General features: G+C 38.4%; 1 protein-coding gene and 1 long non-coding RNA gene across 5 annotated transcripts in view; one reads left to right on the plus strand and one right to left on the minus strand.

Annotated features, from left to right (window-relative positions):
• Positions 1–7,047, minus strand: part of LOC108406719 (uncharacterized) — a 49,791-nt gene extending 42,744 nt beyond the window's left edge. Inside the window, exon 1 of the long non-coding RNA XR_001855517.3 lies at positions 6,953–7,047. This is a non-coding gene — a long non-coding RNA (uncharacterized lncRNA). The remainder of the gene's footprint in view (positions 1–6,952) is intronic.
• The window catches only part of LOC108406718 (IQ domain-containing protein H), a 128,374-nt gene that overhangs the window by 6,263 nt on the left and 104,697 nt on the right, over positions 1–17,414 (plus strand). For 3 of the 4 annotated variants that reach the window (XM_037010038.2, XM_073212043.1, XM_073212042.1), the window contains exons 2-3: positions 6,120–6,196; positions 8,027–8,065. In XM_037010038.2, coding sequence (XP_036865933.2) covers positions 6,120–6,196; positions 8,027–8,065 — 116 coding nt within the window. The remainder of the gene's footprint in view (positions 1–6,119; positions 6,197–8,026; positions 8,066–17,414) is intronic. The other variant, XM_073212041.1, reaches the window with a different exon arrangement.

Here is a 17,414-nt window from a genome sequence, read left to right on the forward strand (position 1 = left end):
TACTTTTTTGAAAAGATAAACAAAACCGACAAACCTCCAACTAGACAAATTAAGGAAAAAAGAAAGAAGATTCAAATAAATAAAACTTGAAATGAAAGAGGAGACATTACAACTGATAATACAGACATACCAAGGATCATAAGAAAGTACTACAATTATACACCAAAACATTATATAACATAACCTAGGAGAAATGGGTAAATTCCTAGAAACATAAATCTACTGAGTCTGAATCATGAAGAAATAGAAAATTTGAGGAGGCCAATTATTAGTAAGGAGACTAACTCAGTAACCAAAAACATCTCAACAAAGAACATTCCCAAACTAGATGGCTTCACTGGTGGATTCTACCAAGCATTTAAAGAAAAATTAACACTAACCCTTCTCAAATTCTTTCAAAGAGGAGGGAACACTTCCCAATTCATTTTAGGGGGCCAGCATTACCTTTACACCAAAGTCAGACAAGAACACTGCAAGAAAAGAAAAATTGTAGGCCAATATCTGTAATGAAGATAAATGCAAAAATCTTCAACAAATATTAGCAAACTGAAATCACTAACACATTAAAATGATTATACACCACGATCCAGTGAGATTTATTGCTGGGATGTAAAGATGGTTCAACATATGCAAGTCAATAAATGCGATACAATACACCACATTAACAAAATGAAGGATAAAAATCATATGATAATCTCAATACATGCAAAAAATCATTTGACAAAATTCAACATCCTCTCATGACTGATTAAAAACTCTCAGTGAATTATTTAGAAAAATACTTCAACATAATAAAGGCCCACAGCTAACATTTACACTCAATAATGGAAAGCTAAAAGCTTTTCCTCTAAGATCAAGAATAAGACAAGATGCCCACTCTTGCCACATTTCTTCAACATAGTTCCGGAGTCTTCGCCAGAACATTAGGCAAGAAAAAGAAATAAAAGGCATCTAAGTCAGAAAGGAAGAAGTAAAATTGTCTCTGGACATGATATATACAGAAAACCCTAAAGATGCTGCCAAAAAGGCAGTTAGAACTAACATATGAAATCAGTGAAGCTGCAGGATACAAAATTAATATACAAAACTCAGTTGTGTTTCTATATACTAATAATGAACTGTCAGAAAGAGAAATTAAGAAAAAAATTCCATTTACAATAGCATCAAAAATAGTAAAATACTTAGGAATAAGTTTAACCAAAGAGGTGAAATATCTGTACACTGAAAATTACAAAAAAAAAAATGATGAAAGAAAATGAAGAAGTCACAAATACATGGACGATATTCCATGTTCATAGATTAAAATTAATATTGTTCAAATGGCCATACTACACAACCAATCTACAGACTCAATGTATCCTATTAAAATTCCAAGGACATTTTTCACAGAAATAGAAAAAACAATCCTAATATATGCACAGAAGTGCAAGAGACCCTGACTAGGGAGAGCGATCTTGAGAAAGGTCTTGGGAAGGATCAAAGCTGGAGCCATCACACGTCCTGATCCAAGTTATATTACAAAGCTATAGTAATCAAAAGTATGTTAACTGGCATAAAAACAGACACATAGATCAATGCAACACAATAGAGACCCCAGAAATCCTTTAATGGTAAATTAATTTTCAACAAAAGATCCAATAATACACAATGGAAAGAGGATAGTCTCTTCAATAAATGGCTTTGGGAAAACTGGACAGCCACATTAAAAAGAATGAAACTGCATCATTACCTTATACTATACACAGAAATTAACTCAAAATGGATTAAAGACTTGAGCCTAAGACCTGAAACCATAAAACTCTTAGAAGAAAGCATAGAGGGTAAGGTCTTGGCAATGATTTTTTGGAATTAACACCAAAAGCAAAAGGAACAGAAACAAAAATAAACAAGGGAGCCTACATCAAACTGAAAAGCTTCTATACAGAATAGGAAACCAACAACAATATGAGAGGGCAACTTGTGGAATGAGAGAACATATTTGCAAACCACATGTCCGACAGAGGATTAATATTCAAAATATATAAGAAACTCATACAATTCAACAGCAAAAAGCCCCAGGTAATCCAATTAAAAATGGGCTAAGGACCTAACTAGATTTTTTTCCAGAGAAGACAAATAAATGGCCAACAGGGACATGAAAAGGTACTCAATGCCACCAATCATCAGGGAAATGCAAATCAGAACCACAATGAGCTATCACCTTACACCTGTCAGAATGGCTGCTATCAAAAAATACAAGAGATAAATACTCGTGAGGATGTGGAGGAAAGGGAATCGTTGTGCACTGTTTGGGGAGTATAAACTGGTACAGCGACTAGGGAAAACTGTATGGCGTTTCCTCGAGAAAGTAAAAAAATAAAAATAAAAATGTAATGCAGCAAACATACACATACATACATATACAAGTATTATTCAGCCTTAAAAAGATAAACCATGTTGTTGGGCATTATGTGAGTGAAATAAGCCAGAGAAAGAAAGACTAAAACTGCATGGTATCGCTTTTATGTGGAATCTAAACAAAAAATGTCAAACTCACAGAAACAGTAGTAAAGTGATTCCGAGGTTGAAGGATTGAGGGAAAATAGGGAGAGGTTAATAAAAGGGTATAATAAACTTTTAGCTGTAGGATGAAAAATATCTGAAGATCTAATGTAAAACGTGGTGACTATAGTTGGTAACACAGTATTGTATAACTGAAGTTTATTAAGAAAGTAAAATTTAAACGTTCTCACTGATTTTAAAAGAATACGTGAGATGATAGATGTGTTATTTAGCTAGAGGGGAGGAATCTTTTCATAATGTATATGCATATCAAATCACCACAATGTACACTTTAAGTATCTTACAATTTAATTTGTCAATTATACCCCAATAATGCTGAAATTAAAAAAAAGAGAAGGTACAAATAACACTAAAATGAAAGAAGACAGATACTATAGATACAACAGAATTTTTTAAAAATCATAGTATGGTAACTTTACACCCATCATTTTTTAAAATGAAATAAAAATTTTCCTAGAAAAATCTAAGTTGCCAAAATTAACTCAACAAAAAATAGAAAACTTAAAGAAACACTACCTTTAGATAATGTGAATTGGTAGTCAAAAGTATTTCTCTGTCTCAAGCATAGAGATGGACATAGCACATATGCACCAACACACACAAAAATATACCAGAGGAAAAAAGCCTCAAGCCTTTTTTAGGAAGGTTTTATCAACCTTAAGGGGCAGGTAATTCTTATTTGAAACTATTTCATAGAAGAAGAAAAGAAGGAATGTTTATCAACTCATTTTACAAAGTTATATAACTTCAGCACCAAAATTGGACAAGGAAAGTGCAAAAACACATATAGGTAGATAGATAGATAAACCAGTCTCAGGAACATAGAGGTAAGCGTTCTAAATAAAAGTTAGCATATGTTTTCTGCATTCATCATGATCAAGGAAGAATGTTTTTTCAACATGAGAAGAATCTAATGATGTAATTCACCATGTATTAACAGATTCAAAACAAAATCCCCATGATCATCTCAATATATGCCAAAATTTAAAAATCATGCAATACAATTCAACATTAATAATAAGGAAAAAAACTGGGCAGTTTAGAAGTAGAAGAGAATTTTCTGAACCTGATTATTGTCTTCAATCAAAACCCCAGAGCAAACAATATGCTTAGTAGGGAAACTTTAGAAGCATTTTATTTCTCCATTAAAAGCATTGAGAGTTCAAGGGTGACCACTATTGCCACCATTATTAAAAACTTTGGTCCTTGAGGCCTCAGCACATGTGACTGCAAATATGAGAAAACTCAACTACCAGTGGCTTAAACAATGAGGAGTTCATTTGCCTCACACATAAGAAACCAGCAAGTAGGCATTCCAGGGCTGGTGGTCTCTTTCTTCTTTGCCTTCTTTAGCATGTTTGGTTTTACCCCCTTGTTTGCCACCTCATGCCTCTAAGACTACTTCTGTGGATCTGGGTCTTAACTTACACATTCCAGGCAGGAGAAAGGGAAAATAGTGATGCCAGTCCCTGGATGGACTTCCCCTTACATCTCACTGGTCACATGGCCACTGTTGGCTATAAGGAATGCTGGGAAAGTAAACGTCCAGGCATAGGGTTAGGGTTAGGATTTGGGACATACATATACTACTTAGTATGGTAAGTTATGCTTGGTCTAATCTATTCATGAAAATTCTGTCCTTTGTTGGATATTAAATATATTTAGTATTTGGGGCATACTTACACTAAAACATTTGTTCTTTATCAAAAATTAAAATTTAACTGTCTTTATTTTTTTAATTTGCTAAATCTGGCAATCCTCGGAGCTCGCATATTGTATCTTGACAAAATGGGGGTTTACAATTAGCAAGAAAGAGAGGGAGATGGGCACTTGGCAAGCACGTATCAGTAACTACCACAGAAGCATATAGGTTTGTCCAGAAAGACAAGTTCTTTTTTTCCCCAACATTAACTCTGGCAAAATTTATCATACAGACTTTTCCAGAGGGAAAATGGAGTAGCAAAATTGGCAGTACCATAAATTATAGTTTTGTCAAAGAGCAGACACATTCTTCTAATGCACGTGTCCCATAAAAACCAAGGCTGTATGAAGTTATACTTTAGTGACAGAATTCCTGCATGTAACTAAGAAAAATGTAATACATTTTTCTGAGATACCATTAACTATGGATTATCCATGTGAAATCAGAAATCTTTTAACTCTTTATCCTACCAAATTTCATTAAAATTTTACTAAAATCCTTTATTGTGCCTACTTGAAAACTTATCAGCTGCTATTTTGTTTCAATGTGGGAATTCAGCCACAAATCTCACTTGTCTGCAGGAACCAGAAAGTTTTAACAGAAAGTGTATGGAGACTGCAGACAATAGGAATAATGGGCTTTACAGGTGAATCTCTGAATTCAAAGCAGCCTGAGTGCAGGGTGTGGACTGGCCTTCAGAAGTGGGGGAGCAAAGTCCAAGTGAACAACAGAGCAGAACACAGCGGTCAAGGCAAAGACTTGTTTGTAGGCTTAAATGGAGTCTTCAAACACTATAGCCAAGGGCCCAGACTTGGGGAAGGTGAAGGGCAGCTTCAGAGTCAGGGAGGATCCTGGGAGCCAGAGAAATCGGAAAGGGGGAGAAAACCAAGTTGATCAGATGCAACAAATCCCTTTCGTGGACTTGAGTTTTAGTAACAATACTCTGGAATTCTTGGCACTTTTAAAGAGATGGCTGAAGAGATTCCTTGCAGCCACCTTGAGGCATTATGAGAACAGACTCCTCAAGGTGGGATTCTAAACTGAACACTGACAAGCTGTATTCGATCAATATCTGTCAATTCTCTCGAAAACCGTCACTATGGAACTGACAGAAAAGGGGTGAACTAAGAAGCAGGTTAAAAGAAGCCTCAGATCCTTGACCCAGTTAACGATTTAAATTATTTTTGTTCTCCTTCTTGCAAAGAGTAGTGTAATGATGTTTCTCCCCTGAGAATGTCAGACTTGGGCTGTTTGTAAAAGGCAGTTTGTTTGGCTTCCAAGCGACAAGAGAGATCTGATTTCTCTCCCAACTGTTGTCCATTTTATGAGCCTACCCACTTAGGGGGTGACATGTGTTCTCCAAAAGTTGTTGTTTACAGATGTAATTACTTTCAAATATAACATATACAGTGTTTTCCTCTTACAATTTCCCCCAAGCCATTTAAATTCTTTAGAATCATCTTTTTTAGTGACTACACAATGAAATAGTCCATATGTAGTTATATTTATTTATCTATTAAATGAACTTGGGAATAGGGCCATTTAAGAAATCTCATGGCAAAACATTTTATAAGACAAATGTTATTACTCTTTCATTTGCTCGCTTTCAAAATTTTCATCTAGGCAGCTTGCAGAAGGCCAGCTGCCCTTCTATCTTGATGGAGCTGCTGCCTTCCCATGTTTTTGGCTTTCCTTTTGAAGTCAACAATTACAATGTTTCATTGAATTGATACAGGGAAGGTGATAGTGAAGTCAGTGGGTGACAGCCATTTGGCTTTCAAGGTGCAAACATAGCATCAGAGCAATGACTCAGCCTCTTTCTGGAAGACTTAACGTTGCACCACCTCATCCACAGCCCCTTTTGCCGCTACGCCTCAGAGACCACAGCCGATTCCAGAAGTGAAGTTCTCTCCCAAGAAACAGAGATCAAAGGTATTCATATTTCTAACTAACAAGAGAAAATTGTTTTTATTTACAATATTCTCAGTGAGATTTTTGGTAATGCTTTATAGAATTCATACCTTTACCTAGAAATAAATATTATTTCAGCTGCAGCTAGGATGCATTTGATTTTAAAAGGGGGGATTGTTATACAGGTAAACTCTATCATGAGATTATCAGTGGGGTCTAAAAAGATTCAGTCATATTGCGTTATTGTGACACTAATAAATGATTGGGCCAACCTAGGCTGCTAGCTGGTCAAGAGTCCAGGAGTGCAGAATGCAAAAGCTATTGCTTTATATCCAAATCTGTGTTGCATAGGGTATGTTATTGTGAGGTTTTGCTATGTTTCATCTGTCTGTAAGCATCGGATAAAAAAGCAAGCTCTCCAATTTTGCAAGTGTATCTTAATGAGGAAGGGGAAGAAATTCGGTCTTCTCTACCATGAGGACTTCACAGTACAGCATAACCCATCCTCATGGAGATTCCCTCGGTTTAAAGGTGCTGGACTTCCTTAGCTTGCTTGCTTATGTTTATGAGCCACAGACTTGTGATAATTGAAACTTTTCACCATAGAAAGGAGACAGCTGGCAGTGCCTTTTTCTGAGCTTACCCTATGTGACCAACGCTTACAGCTGCTCCCATTAAAGAAAAAAAGAAAGAAAAAAAGAAAGAAAGAAAGAAAGAGAAATTGAAATGAGGCAGGGAAGAAATTAATCCTACTGTGTCTACAAAGTAAACTGTTACCTGTTCTTCCTAGACCTTCATCTTTTAACGCCAAATCTTCCTCAAGATGTTGTCACTCTATGTGCAGCACTGGTGGGCTGTTTCCCCTTTAGAGATTTCCAAGCTGTTTATGGAGCAGCATGTCATGTGACACCCCAGTTGCCATGGCAAATATTTGTGTTTCATGGAAAATGTGGGGAAAAAAAAAAATCAATGTAAATGGCCAAATCCCAAGACAGACAGGCCTTCAGGCTAGTGTTTGGCCTGCGCTGTGATTGTTTCAAATTCAGCTGTTTAACAGGCTGTGCTAAGGCCATGGGCTAACGTGCATAATGAGAACAGGCGGGGGCACCTGTTTTGATTCTCACCATGTTTGAGCTCAGGTCCCACAGTTTTATAGATAACAGATCTACAGGTAATACAAACTTGACTAGAGTTTAAGCAGTAAGTAGCCTATCTCAAAAAAATGTTTTAAAAACAATGACATTTTCTGAGTGCTAATTATCCCTGCCCTTAATTTCCTCTCTGTTGACTTTGCAAAGCTTTCTTTCCCCTACTGCTGGAAGCTGCAATATTTAAAGACTCTTTCCTGTGGTCCCGAACCAGTACATTTCTGAATTGAGTCTTCAGAGGCAAATGTAATTATTCTTATATTCTGTGAAAAGTGTCCTCACATGGAAATTAAAAGGCTAAGTAAAAGAAAGGCTGACAGAACCCAAACCGACTTTGGATCAGGATCCCGCATGAGGCAATGTGGTGCCACACAGAGAAGTCCTTTCTTGTCAATTTTTCTCTAAGTGTCCCCTGCAAGTGGGACTTGGCATCTTATTATAGTTGTTCTGTAAATATTTACTTTGTGAAACTCTTTCTTCAAAGCACACAGGGCTCTTGGCAAGCAGAGCGTCATTGTCTGGGGTGTGAAAGGGCTCTCTAATTATTAGCTCCTGCCTGCGTGGAACGAGGGAACAGGCTGGCCCAGCGGGGGAAGCTGGGGGGAAGTGTGTGGTGGGGGGAGACCCTGTGCCTTCTATTTGTTTTGTAGAATTGCCCATGAGAGTCATTTTGATTTAAACTGTGTCTCATTCTTCATTGTAGGGGAAAGGCAAAAGGTCAAGAGGACATCAAGATAGGAAGGTCTGTAATTTGTGTTACTAGTTGAAATTTGGGGTCTGTCACCTGATGTCCCTTCCTTTTGCTGCAAGGCAATAGTGTGGGAGGCGGGTTTGTCAGCTGGAGGTGGTAACAAAAGTTCTTTTGCTCTTCTTTTATAAAAGAAATCAGATCGTGTTTTCAGGAAAAGAACTACGGTTCATTTAAAGCGAAAACCCCCCTTTTTTTGCCCTCTGTTGGAGCTGAATTACTGCTCAGGCTTCAGTCCAAAAAAGTGATATAGTGTACTCAAAATTTGGCTGAATCTCAGTGGTCTTTAAGATTTTCATCTTTTAAAAGTACACTTAAAATGAAATAAAATGTGAAAAGAACTTCATTTGTCGAGCCTGTGCTTACATGTGTGCATGGGTGCATGTGGGCATTCAGACATCCATGCACATACGCACACACACTGTATACATAATGTCATAGGTAAGGATGTGCGATTTAGAGTTATGCTGCCTAAAACAAATAAGGCGACAAAAAAGTTGGAGAAACAAAATAGTTCCCACAAAGGCAGGTAAGTCAGCAAGGAACATTCACAGTCTTGCAGGAGCAGGAAAAATTCTGAACTTCAAGCAGGAAAGAGCTGGAGTCTCTTCTTACTAACAGAGGAATTTTGAGCAAGTCACTTAAATTCTCTGTGCCTCACTTTTCTCCTCTGACAAATGGGTATAATCCCTACTTTCTCTTGGGGATGCTGTGAAGTTTGAAGGTTTGATGATGTGTGCGGAAGTGCCCTGGGACTGTAAAGCACTTGTTATCAGAATGCACTTGTCTTTTTTTAAGAGCATCTTCTATGTCTCCCTTTCTCAGGGATCTTTCTAAGAATTTCAGAGGGAGCTTAGTCACCCCTTTGCAAGGAAAAAGAGTCCATCTTTTGAGTCTCCTGCAGAGCTGTGACTAGACAATGCTGTATTTACAGCAATGACTGTATACAGTCCTGATACCTAGACAAATTGTTCCTAGATAAACTAATCAATGCAATCAGATCACTCCTCCAGCTACCCTTGACTTCTTGCTGTGGGGAAATTGTGAGTTGCTTCTGCACTTTAAAAATAGGATGTGCTTTAAGAACACTAAGGCATTATTTTTCTGGAATATTTGTAATAGCTAATGTTGATGGAGCATGTTCCTAGAGCATGGCATTAAGGCACCTTCCATACCCACTCACAGCAATCCCAGAACCTCTGTACTGTCACTGTCCCCAGACCCACACAGCTGGTAAGGGGGTGTGAAGGATCCAGATGACAAAGGGAGCCTCCAAGTTTGTGCCCTCTCCGCATCTGAGCTTCTGAACTCTCCTACACAGGCTAGTTTTCCAAATACTACTACTACTATGGCTACTACTACTAGCAGCTAACGTGTACTGTGTGCTTGCTCCGTGCCTATGCTTTACGTGCATTATCTCACTCCACTACTATGAAGTAGGTACTGTTAGTATTATTCCCATTTTACTGGGAGGACCTGGATACACTCAGCTAGTGACAGAGCCAGAACACAAGGCTGGACTGTGTTACTGCCACAGTAACAAAGTATTAAAAAAATTTTTTTAATCTCAATTAATTTTGATGAAAGTCATTCTTAAAGATATTATCTCTCTGCCTCCCTTATGTAATTTAACATTTTCTCTATCCAATATCATGTATGCAGAGAACCAATTACTGGGTTCTTTTTTTGTTTCCGTCAATGTCAGGACAGGGGGTCGTCACCTCTGCTGTCATGTCTGCTTTTATTGGCTCTGACTTTAAGAGCCTTCTGTCTCCTAGATCATTAACCAAACAACCAAAACTCAAGAAGCTGAATGATAAATCTGAACCAGCCAGGCTCTGCACAAGGACCCAAGGAATAAAATAATAAACTACGGTAGAGTTTGTACCAGTCACAAGAACTTTATTTTCAGGAAATCTAGTTTAAACATTTAGAGTGACAAAATTGCCTCTCAGCAAGTAAAGCTTTTCATTATCTCAAGGCAAGCATGTTAACTATGTAGATCCCCCTAATTTTAATTAAAATCTTGATAATAAAAATCTATTTTTATGGGCAAAATAAGCAAACATAAGTTCCTTGGACATAAGGGTTCAGCTTAAATTCATGAGTGTGTTTTGCTTCTGGGAATGGGGAAGAGAGGAATGAACTAAAAAGAAATATAGAGAGGTCTTGAATTGTACTGAGTCTGTTATTTCCTTTGTTTAAATACATATGTAAAAAATTTAATATCTTTATAAATTTCACAGTATGTTATAATTATAAATACATAAAATAATTTTAAAATCTTAAATATGTATTTTTTGTCTTCTTTGCTTCAGATATATAATATATCTGTATTATCTAACATTAGGACTTTACAGCACAACATAATTCATCCTCATGGAGATGCCCTCAGTCTGAAGGTGCTGGACTTCTGTAACTTACTTTCTTATGTTTATGAGCCACATGCAGACATATAGATACACATGTTTGTGTGCGGATGGGTGTATATAAATATACAATATGTAATATGTATGAAGCAAAGACAAAAGATAATGTCCATGGTAGTTTTTTTATATCACTGTCTGTGCTTTACTGTATTTTCAAAACTTTTTCCAAATTATAGAAGAAAAAAATAAAATCTCATTTGCTAAGCCATACCTCTGTTGTAAAATTTCCTTTGGTATGGAAAGAATAGGTTTGGGTGATAATGTTTTAATATCAATTTTGGGGTCTTGCTTCTCTTACGCATCCTGTTATATTGTCACTTTCTTCAGTATTTTCCCAGCACAGTCTCTTGATCCTTTTGTTAGAAAACTGTGATTGTTTTACAGGTGAGTCAGCTGAACTATTTTAATCAGGGAACATGTATGACATTGAACATATCTATGCCCCTATCTAGTCTCATTTCCCCTTTCTGTAGAAGGAGGGAATGAGACCAGATCAGTGTATTTAGGAGCTTCCATATCCCCTCTTATGCTGACCCCAACACCCCCAGGGAGAGCAGGGAAGCCCAAGTTCCCAATAGGTGTGGCTCTAGGCCCTCCACACCCATATCTTATCTCTTTTACCATCAAATTATATTGTTTTTGAACAAAGTGCTCCAGGCTTAAAAATGCGTACTTTGAAAACCATTGATGATATCCAGCAGCAGTCTTGGCTTTACCATGTTGTATCTACTTACAGAATAAGCCTACTTCTTGAAGAGGGCAGTGTTTCCCCGGTAGGTTTTGGGCTTCCAGCACAATCCAGTCTCCTTTCTTGCCGCACCCTAGACGTTAGAGACAAGCAACCTGACGATACAAGATGAGACCCAAAAGGAAGTCTGAGGCTTTTTTTTTTCTCATTAAACTCACTTTCTCTTATGAAACCTCATTTAATTTCTCATCTTGAAGGAAGAAAAGTGGAGACAAATCCAAAAACAGAAAACTGTGGAATCTTTTAAAACTATTTTCCATTTCCGCCTTCACCTACCCATTTTTGGCATGAAACCGCCAAAGTGAATTAAGATTACAAGGTTTTATTTGCACAACAGGTTTTGCTTGCAGGAAGCAACTGACAAGAAAAAGATATTTATAAAATTGTCTTTACTTTCTTCATAGTGTCACCTAACTGTATGTACATTTTTATTGCATATGATTAACAATTTTACTTACATACACCAAAGGAAAGGTTATTGGTAAGCCACAAAATAATCTCTACTTCTTGACTTTATCTCCTTCATTTATCGAATTATGACCCGAACATTCATAGAAAATTTGGAAAGTTCAGAAATGAGAAAAAAGAGCCTATATAGGCAAGAGAAACCACCACTCTTTAGTATTATTGAAACTCCAGGAATTTATCATAAGCCTTTGCATATATGATTTAGAACTATAAAATATTTCATAAAGGCTATATAGCATTCTGTCTTGAAGATATACCATAATTTTCTTAGCCATTATCCTGTTGTTTGACATCAGATGATAAATAACAAATTTTGAACTATTGTAATTATTAATAAATAATTAAATCATTTCTCATTTTTCTCTGTTATTAATAAAAGTGTCATGAACATCTTTTGTATTTGCACATACATCTTTGTATTTAGTCTATTTCTTAGCAGTAGAATTCCTTGGTCAGAATTCCCATCTTCAGATCCAAGTAGCCAAATGTTTTATTAGGGCTCCAAAATTCAAGCTATGAGTTGGCAAATAACTTACATGATCATAAAACAGCTTTGTGTAAATCCAGCCCAAGTGGCTCTCAGGGTAAATTTTGTTATTCATTCATTTATTCATTCATGCCTTCAGCTGATCTCTATGGGCCTTTACCATGGGCCAAGCAGTGCACTAGGCACTGTGCATACTGCAGTGAAAAAAACAACCAAGTCTTTGTCCTCCTGGAAGTTATATTCAAGCAAGGGAGGCAGATGTTCATATAATGTCAGATAGTGACAAATGCCATGAATTAAAGCAGAATATATAGGTTTAAAGGGGGAGTGTTACAAGACTTTTGCCAGTATTCTTTAGTGATCTGTGATCCACAGACTTGCTATACACACATTTTCCTCAGGAAAATTGTAATGTCAAGCTTTACTTTGGTGAGAATAGAGGTCCTTTTGAGGCCTGCTCTTTTTCCTTTACCCAGAGAGAAAAAGATGATGTGCCTTTTCTCAGAAATCTAGGAAACCGGGCTGTTTTTTATTTCCATCCTGTCAGTTCCCTGTACATATCCCCAGCAGGTTCCACCCATCCATCATAAAGGCCCCACTGGTCCTTAACTATGTCACGTTCTCTCAGAAAACACAAGGAGAGTAGCAGGAAAGATGAAATCAATGCAGCAGTAAAATGAAATGTGTCTCTAGAAAAGGAAATTTCACATTTCGCTGAAAATATATTCCATCTATTTAAAAAATCTTCCTGATTTTGTTCTGTTTGATCTTCAACTGGAATTTGATCCATTGACTGTGTTTGTCCCAAAAAAATGGGGATTTTTTTCCTCCTCAGGAAGTGTTTCAGAGTTCAGGAAGAGTCATTTGAATAAAGATACCTTTAAAAGCAATTGCAGAAATTATCCCTAGAAAATTGCTGCTAATCCAAGTGATCTTTACACTCAGTTCTCTTCCTTTATATGTCTCTGCTCAATGAGTTCTCCATTTTTGCCTTTTATCCTCTTTATAAAGGTTAAGGGCTCTGACTTGCCCTTTTAATTGACACGGCTTTTGCAGTTTCTAGGTCCTATGAACTGAGAACTGTTTGGTTGATTTACAAACCCTAAACTGCTCAGAATATCACTCTTTGGGGTCCTTTCTCCATGACTGCCCTTACACAGTGTTGGATTAGGCAGCTGTTCCTCTCCTGTGGTGTGTCAGTTGCTAGAAAGAGCTTCCTATCTAAAAATTAGGAAGAAATTAGAAAAGAAAAAAAAAAGTCCCTGGGTCTCTTTCCTGATACGTGAAGTGATGCCATGGGAGGTGTGGCCTCTGGTTCTATGGCTTTACCAGCTCCGGGAATTTGTTAAATGGCAGATACTGCTGGAGGGGTCCCACTTTAAGTCAGAGAGACACAAGGTGTCAAAAGGGAAGGACCCTGAGTGACCTCCTAATGGAAACTGAAACCCCATGAGGGAAAGGATTTCCCAAGGCCACATAGGAAGGTGGTAACAGTTAGAGCCCAGGTCTTCCTGTTTCAAACCCATCACTTTCCCACCATGCTATACAGTTCATTAGTATGTGTATATAGGTTAGTTTAACAGATTGCTTTCCAAATAAGAAAGAAACAGCAGACCAAAGCCAGATTGGCTCTGTGGTAAGAGATGGTAAAAGGAAGGTGGAGCAAGGCGAGCACAGCTTGGTAAGGGAAGTTCTGCACAGTTAGGGCTGTGAGCACTGGCGGTATGGGGAATGACAACTAGCTGTGTGATCTTGGGCAAGTCACTTAACCTCTCTGAGTCTCGATTTCCTCCTCTATGGTAATAACCAATGGACCAGAGGTACTATGAAATGTTCTTTACATGTATTGTGATCATCACAGCAACTCTACAGGGTTATCTCATTATTATAGACGAGAAACGTTCAGGTTTAGAGAGGATGTTGTCTTAGTCAGCTTAGGCTGCCATAACAAAATACCCTAGACTGGGTGGCGTAAGCAACAAACATTTATTTCTTATGGTTCTGGAGCCTGCAAGTATGAGATCAGGTTGCCAGTATAGTTAGGTTCTGGTGAGGGGCATCTTCCTGGTTTGCAAATGGCTACTTTCTTGCTGTGTCTTCACAGGGTAGAGAGAGAGAAGTCATCTCTCTTGTGTCTCTTCTTATAAGGGCACTAATCTCATGATGGCTTCTCAAAGGCCCCACCTCCAAACACTATCATAATGGGGACTAAGGATTCGGTACATGAATGCTGTGGAGACATTCAGATGGAAACTTGCCAAGAGTACATTGTAGATAGTGGCAGAGCTTGGACTTGACCCCAGGTTAGTCAAACTTCAGGGCCAAGGCTCACTTCCCTGAACCCATAATAGCCTATTGAGTCAAAAAGGCAAGTCCAGTGATCTTCAAGATCCCTCAAGCTCTAAAATTCAGGACTGCGATTATGCAGAATCCCTGAACTTGATAAGGTCAGCTACTGTCTCTGAATAGTTTATATCTTTCAAATAGTTCTAGCAAGCTGAGGCCCTGAGACGTCTATTCTGTACAAAGCTTAACACACTGCAGACACTCAACAAACATTAAAGAACAGGTCAGACAAACGGCACCCCTAGTTGTGAGAGAATAATTAAGATTCCGTCTCTGAGGGGCATTTCACTCACTCTGAATCTAAGCTTTCACTTAGAGCCATAATGGTAGGAAGAACTTTTTCTCACAATGGAATGCTATTTGCTAATGGGTTTGTTTGAACATTTGAGAAACTAAACATCAGCTTATAGATTCAAAAGTAATGTAGTCTGTCCTTCTAAGAAGCAAATGATTCTCTGAAGATGACGTCCATGTTGGACCATCCAAGTACTTGACCGTTTACCACCAGGAGATCTTGATTAGAGCCAATTTAGGGAACCTCAGCTACATCCACATACTGTCCAATGTATGAAAAGAATATTTTTTCATAAAGACTTTCAGCTCAGAAACACATGCCTTTTTTTCTGAAGTTTGTGTTTGTGGCAGTTATTTCTAAACCCTAGAAGGTAATGCCAGGCTTGTCTTTTTTGCTTCGCATCGGCTCACTTACATACGCAGACATCATGGCGCTCTCCTGTTTTTTGTTTTAGACTTGGAATGTTCCCTAAATAACTGCTCCAGGAACTTTCAAAGTTACCTAATTAGTGATTACACTTTGCAAATGAAGAAGAACATTTCCCAGCTAGTTGAGTCGGCTTAGTTAGAGCAGGATGCTAATAATTAGGCCGTGGCCACAGCTTGGGCTCTGTGTCGCCCAATTAGTAGTGAGTTCAGGCATCTTCCGAGGTGTGGCCGGGGTCCCAGGAAGGACTGGGTAAGAATGGAGATGGTGTAACACGGTGCTGTCCTCAATAGAAGGAAACAAGGCGGCTATTAAGTCAGTAGCATTTCACTGGGAGTACAGCATATCTTTAAAAAGAAAGGAGTCGGGGAGGAAGGATAGAGAAAGGAAAGAAGGAAAGGAGGAAGGAAGGAAGGAAGGAAGAAAATAATAGTAGACAAGTTCATGGAGATTAATAGGAAAGGAAAAGTAACAGGAGGAACCCGACCCTGAAGCAGGGCCTGACCTTTCATCAGGGCTCTCATTCCTAGCAGGCTTCCAAGCACCTTTGTCTTTTACCTGCTCAATGGATCTCACAATGCTGATGCACTGCTTTAATTTGGGAAGCCTTCCTCTTGAGAGACATGTCTTTTCTTGCTCTAAGTCTGAAGTGCTCCCAAGTGTGGCATTCTCCATGACGGATGTACTGCGGTTATGCTTTAGCTGACTCCAAACCCATAGCTTCCCTGTGCCTGAGCGGTCTATTTGATGTCCACGAGTGTGTTTCCTTTGAGAGCAGGTCTTTACTGGAATACCATCCAAGAAGGTAGGGAGGTGTAATCCCTTTGTTCTAAAACAGCCGCTGTGAAATCCTGTAACCCTACGCCCGTCCCAGGGCTAGTCTTTCAAAAGGTCTTAAATGCATTTGCTGATGTATGAAAATACTTCAGACCTGTCCCATGAGCAGGCGCTTTCTGAGAGAGATTTAAGAGTCGTCTCTTTTCCAAAACTTCTCCCATTTACATCAATGTTCCCAATTCCACAGGACTCTGTAAAGATAAAGAATTTCAAAAATATTTTAATATTTCCAAGGAGACCACTTTCTCTGGCAAACCCTCCATTATAACTCTGCTTTTTAGGAGTCTCAGGGTCTTGTTGACAGCATCAAACATGTGACTGGCAGGACGAGTTAGATCCATTCGTGTTCCTCTGTTATTTTCTGTGTCTGTTATTCTCACTGAGGAAGCATTGTCATTCTTCTCTGAGTTCTAACCTTGCTGCCACCACAACCCGTTCTTGAAGGAAGGCGGAAATGTAGCCACAGGCCGTTTTAGTTGGAACATGTGGCCCTTGTCTTCCTGCCAGCAGTGACGTCTGCTAAGGGAAGCATGACCTCTCTAACTCTCTCCTGCCCATCCAAGAAGGAATGTGTTTCCCTCTTCGAAACAGTTTGCACTCTTGGTGCGCTGATTCGATCAGAAAGGGCCAGAGTCTTGGTGAGAAAGCTTTTTCCATCCTATGCCCCACAACGACTCGTAAGTTCAAAGTATACACAAAAGCTCACTGTTTAAGTCTGCTTCTAAAGTTCAAGGAAATTCCTGTTTTTGGACTTTACCTATGTTATGCAGCATTTTCCTTGAGATGACAGTCTAATTATTCCACTGCCTGGAACCCAAGAAAATAAGAATTTGGAGGATTTTCCCCCTTGAGTTCCTTACTTTGCTTTTATTGTAAATACATCTCCTGGCTTGCTTTTTCTTAAATAACTTTCTGTCTTGAATTTGTGAATTCAAATCAATTTTCATTTGTTTAGCAAAGACAAAACATGACCAATCTACCAATACTCAACACAGCGCTGTGTTGTAATAGTTTCTGATAAATAACTGGGCCTTTTTTTCCTTTGAGTTCTGTGAAAACTCTTCAAAATGCAGAAAGCAGGATAATCCTACAACTTAATAAAAATGGGTTTATACATCTGAAAACGGTGACATATTGAAGACAATCTGTTCCTCAAATCCTTCAGCAAGAAGCAATCAGCACAGTCAGTTGATACACACCTGGGCCTACAGAGGAGGAGGCGGGGCCTGACACATCCAGGCTCCTTCACCCACCAGGCCATCTGGAACACTTAGGTCATGCGCAGCGTGTCTGTTTTCTTGGTGCAG

The sequence above is a fragment of the Manis javanica genome, chromosome 8 (genome assembly GCF_040802235.1).
Source record: "Manis javanica isolate MJ-LG chromosome 8, MJ_LKY, whole genome shotgun sequence".
In the NCBI taxonomy this organism is placed as follows: Eukaryota; Metazoa; Chordata; class Mammalia; order Pholidota; family Manidae; genus Manis; species Manis javanica.